The following is a 9,731-nucleotide window of genomic DNA, read 5'->3' as shown; positions in this document are numbered from 1 at the left end:
AATCTGCTGTTATTCAACGGTCGCCATTGGGCTTGTATACAAGGTGAGTATCTAGAACAAATAGGCTTAACTCTAACATAATGGGAATCCGCTGCAAAGTTTGTGAAGAGACATGTATTGATGTTACATCTATTATGAAGTGTGCAGATAAGTGCAAAAGTAGTTTACATCATTTTTGTTGTGCTGGTCTCAGCGAAAGCCAATTTAAAAAGCTCTCCAAAGACAAGAGACAAAATGGGAAATGCGCTTCTTGCAAATTTGGCGAACAACAAAGACCGGCAACTTCTTCCAGGGATGATAACTCGTGAATCCCAGAGATTAGTAATGCAGACAATATATGTATAATGGATTTAATGGGATAAATAAAAGAATTAAAAAAAAAGACATCAACGACTTAAGAAGTTCGACTGAATATACCTCGAACAAAATAGATGATTTGCTGGGAATCATTGCTGGCCTAACACAAGAAGTTAAGGAACTTCAAACAAAGAACTATGAACTAGAAAACGCAAATATGGAGCTGAAAATAATTCATGAAACTGTGGATGACTTGAATCAACAGGCAATTAGCTCAAAACTGGAAATTATTGGTGTTCTTCATGAGCCCCGTGAAAATGTGCATGAAATAGCGAAGAAAATTGCATGTAAATTCAAAATCAGCTCTAATGAAGATGATATTGAGGCTACGCATCGTGTTCCTAATGAGCAGAAAACCAGACCAATGCCTATCATTATAAAATTTAAAAGTGAAACGATCAGAAACAAATGGCTGGACAGAAACAGAAGTATCAAATATATACTAAGTACAACTGATATATGTGACAGTTTTATGGATAGTAAAATATATTTAAACGAGCACTTGACTGGAAACCTAAAACACCTACTATTTATTGCCAAGAAATGTAAAGACGTAAACTACAAATATCTCAAACAGGGCAAACTTTTCATGAGAAGAGACGACACATCTAAAATATGGCGAATCAGATGCGAAGAAGACTTATCTAAACTCCGAGAAAACAGTGAGAGTAATAACTAATTACGAACAACAACGACAGATGAGAATAATAACTGTGATGTCCCTTTTTGTAAATGTAATTTGTCATGATTCAGTAGAATTAAGAAACTTTTTATCCTCAGACACTGTAAGTACCTTGAAAATTTTGCATGTAAATATAAGAAGTATTCGAGATAAATTAGAGCAAATTGAATTACTACTAGACAATTTAAATTATTGGCCAGATGTTCTGATATTAACAGAAATCTGGGTTAAATTCGAAGAAACTGGTTTGTAACAATTAAGCGGATTTAAAAATTATTATCAATGTAGAAATTATAACAAATCTGGAGGAGTAATCATCTTCATTTGAAGTTCCATATCTGTTAACAACATTACTAATATAAAAATGAAAACAGCTGAAAATGTCAATTTATGTTTAGAACATCATAATATATATATATATAATGGCTGTATATAGGTCGTATTGTTACACAGAGTCCAACTTTATACAAGAACTCGAGTGCAGGCTAGATGAGATCAGAAGTGACAATGTTCTCATAATTGGGGATATGAATATTGACTAGCTGAGGAATAGCGGATCCTCTCAAGATTATCTAGATCTACTTGCCATGCATGGACTCGAACAATATATTAATGTCCCCACGAGAGAATTCAATGGTGTTAGAATGTGTCTAGATCATGTATTCGGGAGAACTTTAAGTGGAAACAAAATCCTAGCAGCAGTTCTGCGCCAACCTCTCGCGGATCACTTTCCAATCGGTATTATTAAAGTGCATTTGCAAGTACAGCACAGATAGTACAACCAAAAACATTCCCTACACAACAATTGACTCCAGAGTATTGAAACATAATTTAAGCACTGTCTCCTGGGAAGATATAATGAAAAAACAAATATTAATACCTTGTATCATAAATTTATTGCAATATTCAACAATAAAATACAAGACTCGATTAAAGTTAAAATAATAGACAAAATGAAAGAAACAAAGCCCTGGATTATACAGGAAATCAGACACTACATAAAAATTAGAGATAAAGTGTATAAAAAGATTAAAAAATACCCGCACAATCAATGTTATGAACACAGTTTCAAGTACTATAGGAATCTGATACACTACAAATTTAAAGAAAGTAAAAACGAGTACTACAGAAATGAATTCCTAAAATGCCAAGGAAACCCCAGAAAACAATGGAAGTTTGTGAATAAATTAATCGGTAACGATACACACAAACAAACCTCCCCATACTTAAAGATATCGATAGGAATAGAGAAAATAGAGACAGAGGATTAGCGGAAGAAATCAATAACCATTTTGCCACAGTCAGTGAAAGCATTCTGAAAAATGCTAAACCCGCCCTAAGAATTGCACTCTCAAGAGACTTGATAACTCCCTCTATCTTTTCCCCACTGGTGAAAACGAAATCAAAAGTGTTATAGCTAGCCTAAACACAACCAGAACTTCACGATACGATGGTATTAGCAGAAACATTGTGAAAGGATGCCAAATGTACATCATAGAACCCCTAATGTAAATTTTTAATTTATCACTGATGACAGCCACGTTTCCATCAGATTTTAAGAAAGCCGTAGTTGTACCTATTTACAAAAAGGGAAACAAACATAACTTGAAAAATTACAGACCGATCTCCCTTCTGCCGGTCTTTTCGAAAATATTTGAGAAATTGATAAAAATTAGACTCGTGAAATTTTTGGACAAAAACAACTTCTTTTCAAAGAATCAATTTGGGTTCAGGCAAAAGTTTAGCACTGAACATGCTTTACTGAACTTCACAAACACAGTTTATACCTCCCTTGACGAACATAAACAAACGGTAGGCTGTGGTGTACCACAAGGATCTGTCTTGGGACCAATTTTATTTAATATTTACATCAATGAATTCTGCAGTCTTAAACTAAACAGCAAAATAAAAACTTTTGCAGATGATACAGTACTAGTTTTCTCTACGTACACAGCCGAACAAATGCAAACCATAGTGAATGTCGATCTTTTAAAAGCATCGAATTGGTTCCAGTCAAACAAATTCCGTCTGAATGTCTCAAAAATTAAATATGTAAATTTTAACTTGCGAAATACAACTGGCAAAATGAACTCCACTACACAATTAATTTTGCATGATTGGAATTGCAGGACAAATTCAAATTGCATCTGCGAGAAAATGGAAAAAGTCAGTGTAATAACTTACTTGGGATTAAAAATTGATAGTAATTTAAGCTGGAAACCGCACATCTCCGATGTCGTAAATAAAGTAAGGATTATGTTAAACAGACTTTCCTATTTCTGTTTAAACTATTTCTGTTCCTAAACAGATTCTTAAATTTAAATATGCTAAAAATATTATATTCTGCCTGGATTCAAATCATACTACAATATGGTATATTCATTTTGGGGAGGAATCTATCGCATTACTCTGAAACCTTTAGTCTCGACTCAGAATAAAGTAATTAAAATCTTAACTAGAAACAGATATAAGGATACTGCAATGTCTAATAAATACACCATACTAAACATACTACCCCTTAGATATTTATACGTTTATAGGTACTATTATTCAAAAACGACAACAAATACGGAAATATCAAACAAGATACTTTCCTTAGTAGACATAAGGGCCTAAAATATTTAGTTCCAAAAGCAAATAAAGAAGCAACACACAAACATTATACTTATTTAGCGCCAAAAGTATTCAACACACTACCTTTAACAATAAGAAATGAAACTAACCCAAACCAATACAAAACTCTAATCAAAGAGTATTTATTTTCCCACAGAAACGAGGAAGCTCTGTTCAAAATAATTGTATAAAGTATTGGTTTTTAGCATATTTGTATTCAAAGATCCAGTCTTATGTATAAAACGTAAAATTTAAATGCTATTTAACTGCTTTGTTTTATTTTGTTCCTAATTAATTGTTATGCAACTTTCTCTGTATGATGATATTTTATTTTATCTGCGATTTTATTATGCAATTATATTATAATGATATGTAATATGTATATTATATGAATGTATATGTGATATAATGAAAGTGCATTAGATTAATTTTTGTAACTTTATGCATATCGTAACCTGGATGAGCTGTTGTCATAGGTTACACATATGATTATTCAACATATTGTACTATTATAGGAAGCTTGCAAATAAACATATAAGAAAGATATAAGAATGATTGTGTGTGAAAGAGACAGAGAGAGCAAGATTGCATGTCTGAGAGAGAGAATGAGTTTGTGTGAGAGAGAATGATTGTGTGTGAGTGAGACACACAGAGAGAATGATTGTGTGAGAGATAGAGAGAATCAGTGTCTGTGTGAGAGAGAGAATGAGTGTGTCTGAGAGAGACAGAGAAAGAAAGAGAATGAGTTTGTGTGAGAGAGACAGATTGAGTGAGTTTATGAGAGAGAGAGAGAATGAGTTTGTGTGTGTGTGAGAGAGAGAGAGAGAGAGCAGGAGAGAAAATGATAGTGTGTCTGTGAGAGAATGGGTGTGTTTATGTGAGAGAGAGAGAGAGACAGAGAGAGAAATGATTGCGTGTGAGAGAGACTGAGTGTTTGTGAGAGAGAGAGAATGAGGGTATTTATGAGAGAGAGAGAGAAAGAGTGAGATTGTGTTAGAGAGAGAAACAGTTTGTGTGAGAGAAAGAATGAGAGAAAAGGATTGTGTGTGAGAGAGAGTGATTGTATTTGTGTGAGAGAAAGAGAATGATTGTGTGTGAAAGAGAGAGAGAGAGAGAAAGATTGCATGTCTGAGAGAGAGAGAATGAGTTTGTGTGAGAGAGTGAATGAGAGGGATTGTGTGAGAGAGAATGATTGTATGAGAGAGATAAAAAGACATAATGAATGTTTGCGTGAGAGAGAACGAATATGTGTGTGTGTGAGAGAGAGAAAGATAGAGAGAGTGAATAAGTGTGTGAGAGATAATGATTGTGTGTGACAGAAAAAACCAGAGAGAATGAGTGTGTGTGAGAGAGAGAGAATGATTGTGTGTAAGAGAGATAAACAGAGAATGAGTGTGTTTGAGAGAGACAGTGGGAGAGAAAATATTTTGTGTGAGATACACACAGAGAGAGAGAAAGATTGTGTGTGTGAGATAGACACGGAGAGAATGATTGTGTGTATGATGAGACAGAGAATAATATTGTGAGAGAGACGGAGAGAGGGGAATGAGCATGAGTGAAATAGAGAGAATGAGTGTGTGTCTTAGAGAGAGAGGGAGAGAATGTGTGTGTGTCTTAGAGAGAGAGAGAAATGAGTGTGTGAGTGAAAGAATGATTGTCTGAGAGAGAGAGAAGGAGAATGTGTGTATGAGAGAGAGAGAATGAATGTGTGTGTGTGAGAGACAGAGAGAACGATTGTGTGTAAGAGACACAGAGAATGATTTGTGAGAGAGACAGAGAGAATGATTGTGTGTGAGAGAGATACAGAGAGACAATTAGTTTATGAGAGATAGAGAAACTGAGTGTGTTTGTGTGCGTGTGAGAGAGATAGAATGAATTCTTGTGTGTCAGAGAGAGAGAGAGAGAGATAAAACAAGTGTTTATGAGAGAGAGACAATGGGTTTGTCTGAGAGGGTGAGAATGATTGTTTTAGAGAGAGAGAATGATTGTGTGAGAGAGAGAGAATAAGTTTGTGTGAGAGAGAGAACGTGAAAGAATGAATGTGTGTGACAGACACACAGAGAGAGAGAATGAGTGTCAGTGAGAGAGAGAATGAATGTGGGTGAGAAAGAGAGAGAGAATGATTGGGTGTCAGAGAGAGAGAGATAATGAGTTTCTATGATAGAGAATGATTGTGTGTGAGAGAGAATGAGTGTGTATGAGAGAAATAAAAAGAGAGAATGGGTTTGTGTGGGTGTGAGATACAGAGAGAATGAGTGTGTGCGATAGAGAGAGAGAGAATGAGTGTGTGTGTGTGAGAAAGTGTTTGAAAGAGAAATAAAGAGGTAGAATGAGTGTGTGTGTCTGAGAGAGAGACAAAGAGAGTGAGAGAAAGAGATAGAATGAACGTATGTGTGAGATTTTAAGAGAGAGAGAATCAGTGTGTGTGTGTGGGATTGAGAGAAATAGAGAGAATCAGTGTGTATGTGTGAGAGAGAGAATGAGTGTGTGTGAGAGATAGAGAATGATTGTGTGTAAGAGAGATAAAGAGATTGAATGAGTTTGTTTGAGAAAGAGAGAGAGAATGAGAGAAAATGCGTGTGTAAGAGAGAGAGAATGATTTGTGTTTGAGAGAGAGAGAGAATGATTGTGTGTGAGAGAGATAAAAAGAGAGAATGTGTGTGGCTAAGAGAGATAGAGAGAATGGTTGGTGTGAGAGAGACAGTGTGAGAGAGAGAATGATTGTGTGTGAGAGGGACAGAGAGAAAATAATTGTGTGTGAGGGAAAGAGAGAGAGAAATAGTGAGAGAGAGAGTGACTGTTTTTGAGAGAGATGGAAAGAGAGAAATAGTCAGAGTGACTGTTTTTGAGAGAGATGGAAAGAGAGAATTGGTGTGTGAGAAACAGAAAGGGTGTGTGTGAGAGAGAAACAGAGAGATAGAATCATAGAGAGAGAGAGAATTATTGTTTTTGAGATAGACAGAGAAAGAGAATGATTGTGTGTGAGAGAGTGTAAGTGCATGTGTGTGTGTGAGAGAGAGATAGCGAAAATTGTCGTATGTGAGAGAGAGAATGAGTTTTTGCAAGATAGAGAATGAGTGAGAACCATTGTGTGTTAGAAAGAGAGAATAAGTGTATGGGTGTGTGAGAGGAACAGATTGTGTAAGAAAGAGATTGATTGTGAGTGAGAGAGACAGAGATAGAGAATTGCGTGTGTTAGAGAGAGAGTGAGTGTGTATAAGAGATAGAGAGGGAGAGAATGAGTGTGTCTCTGTGAGAGATTGAATGAGTGTGTGTGTGTGTGAGAGAGAATGGTTGTGTGTGTGAGAGAAAGGGAGGGGAATTGAGTGTGTGAGAGAGAGAGAGAAAGAGAGAGAATTACTTTGTGTGAGAGAGACAGAAGGAGTTAAAATTGTTGCATGTGAGAGAGAGGGAAGGAGTGTGAGTGAGAATGAGAGAGAAAGAGTGTATGTAATAGGTGAGAGATAGAGGGAGAATGAATGTTTGTGAGATAGAGAAAGAGAATGACTGTGAGAGAGAGAAAGAATGTGTGTAATAGAGAGAGACAGTGTGAGAGGGAATGATTGTGTTTGAGAGAGACAGAGAATGAATGTTTGCTGTTTTAAGGATACTTGTGACATAAGACTGAATGATATATGCACGTAAACACAAGAAAGATATTTAATTAACCAAATATTTCGGTCTGGAAATAGCAGACCATCCTCAGTGGTATTACAAGAACAGTTTTAAAAAATACTAGCTAGAATACTAACAATAGATCTTTAAAAATAGAACACGCCGCGTGATGTTATATCACTAAGTATTCAGTATAAAACGGAATATTTTGAAGTAGAGACATGATTGGGGAAAAAAAATTAATGAATAATCTTGATTAGACTTTCCTAGATTTTTGATATACTGTAGATATACAGTCATTACGATTTAGGTTGGGACGATAGAGCAAGGCCACCAAAAGATGCTGTGGTCAGTTTCAATCCCATGTTGAGCCAATCCAGACTTTTCAGGTTTTTTGTGAAGAATGGAGGATTGATGTTCTTGGATGCTTTTTCCAGTCTTTCCAAAATAGGAGAGATCACAGTTGCCAGGAATTTGATAAACTCCAGGAAGAGATAAAGTTGAGCGTTTGTCTTTAGGAGAAGGAAAATAAGAAGACAATTTGTTAATAGGGGAATACGTAGTGTTAAATCATATTTCTTTAAAATTCTTGTGATAGGTTCTTAAATACCGGAGATATAAAGAATGGGCACTCGACGTATTGAAACTTTGTTGTTTTGTGGAGGATTATAAGAATTGAGAAGATGTTGAGTACATTTTTTAGAAAAGCCATTGAGTTTCATGTGTTGTTGGACAGTAGAAAGTTCTTTCTGTAGATAATCAAAAGTAGAACGATTAGTTTTGGCTCTTCTGATGAGGCATTTTATAATTCCTGTTTTTTGACGAGGATGATGGGCTGATTCTTTAAGAATATAACCTGTGAAAGCGAAACTTAAGACCTAACTTCCTCCTTCCAACATATCTCCTTCTGAAATGAAATCTTTACAGTCCTTGAGAAAAAATAATCACCTCATTATCACTGAAGCTGACAAGGGGAAAGCAACAGTAGTTATGGACTCAGCAAATTACAGAAGAAAACTTTCTCTTTTGCTTCGAGATCGCTCCGCATATCAAGAAATTGATTATAATCCAACCAACAGACAACTAAAGAAATTAAATTCTCTCTTAGATGAAGTCATCAGTTTAGATAAAGACACGATTGAAAGACTTCAAACTCATTTTGCAAGACCTCCTAGATTTTATGACCTTCGAAAAGTCCATAAGATTGACTGTCCCCTTCGTCCAATAGTAGATTGTATTGATTCTCCTACTTACCGTATAGCCAAATATCTAGCTAAATTATTGAAATCTTACATTGGCAACTCTAATTGTTTTTTTAAAAAACTCCTCAGATTTCTTAGAAAAATTAAAAAATGTCTCAATACAACCTGCAGATCTTATGGTTAGCTTTGATATAGAATCTTTATATACCAATGTACCTCTCAAGAAAACTTTAAAATTACTTGCTGACATCTTTCCTGAAGACATAAAACTATTCGATTTCGTAATACAGTCTGGATATTTCGTATTTCAAAATAAATTTTACAGCCAAGTAGAAGGAACGGCCATGGGAAGTCCTCTTTCTCCTACTTTAGCCAACTTTTATTTAGAACACTTAGAAAAAGTCCTCTTCTCATCTATTTTCCCTGAACCATCTTTTTTGGGTAAGATATATAGATGACATCTTTACTATTTGGCCTCACAGCAAAAATCTTTACCTTCTTTTTTAAACAGTATTAATTCCTTGCATCATCGTATAAAGTTTACTATGGAAATAGAAGAAAACAACCAGTTATCTTTTTTAGACGTTCTCCTCATCCGGTCACCTTCAAATATTCTTACAACTACAGTATACAGGAAACCAGCGTTCACAGGTCGTTATATTCTTAAAGAATCAGCCCATCATCCATGTCAAAAAACAGGAATTATAAAATGCCTCATAAGAAGAGCCAAAACTAATTGTTCTACTTCTGATTATCTACATAAAGAACTTTCTACTATCGAATAACACATGAAACTCAATGGCTTTTCTGAAAAAAGTACTCAACATCTCAATTCGTATTATTCTCCACAAAACAACAAATTTTCAATACGTCGAGTGCCTATTCCTTATATCTCCGGTATTTCAGAACCTATCACAAGAATTTTAAAGAAATATGATTTAACAGCTACGTATTCACCTATTAACAAATTGTCTTCTCAATTTCCTTCTCCTAAAGAAAAACGCCCAACTTTATCTCTTCCTGGAGTTTATCAAATTCCTGGCAACTGTGATCTCTCCTATTTTGGACAGACCGGACGTTCTCTTGAAAAAAGCATCCAAGAACATCAATCCTCCATTCTTCACAACAAACCTGAAAAGTCTGGATTGGCTCAACACGGGATTGAAACTGACCACATCATCTTTTGGCGGCCTTGCTCCATCGTCCCAACCTGAATTGTAATGACTGTATATTTTTATAAAAAATCTGGGAAAGTCTAATCA

The 9,731-nt window shown here is 35.4% G+C and overlaps 1 protein-coding gene across 1 annotated transcript; it reads left to right on the top strand.

Annotated features, from left to right (window-relative positions):
- Positions 1-337: 337 nt before the first annotated feature.
- On the top strand, positions 338-1,036 carry LOC150102088 (uncharacterized). The gene has a single exon (XM_090399969.1). The coding sequence runs from the start codon at positions 338-340 to the stop codon at positions 1,034-1,036; it is 699 nt and encodes a 232-aa protein (XP_090256095.1).
- Positions 1,037-9,731: the final 8,695 nt, after the last annotated feature.

This window comes from Typopeltis vanoorti, chromosome 11 (genome assembly GCF_054136105.1).
Source record: "Typopeltis vanoorti isolate ZY-2024b chromosome 11, IOZ_Tvanoo_1.0, whole genome shotgun sequence".
Lineage (NCBI taxonomy): Eukaryota > Metazoa > Arthropoda > Arachnida > Uropygi > Thelyphonidae > Typopeltis > Typopeltis vanoorti.
The sequence above is the reverse complement of the archived record's forward strand: the minus strand, read 5'-3'. Positions and strand labels throughout refer to the sequence as shown.

Bases quoted from the DNA above. Each gene is read 5' to 3' on its own strand.
- LOC150102088 (XM_090399969.1), top strand. From the start codon at position 338: ATGTATAATGGATTTAATGGGATAAATAAAAGAATTAAAAAAAAAGAC.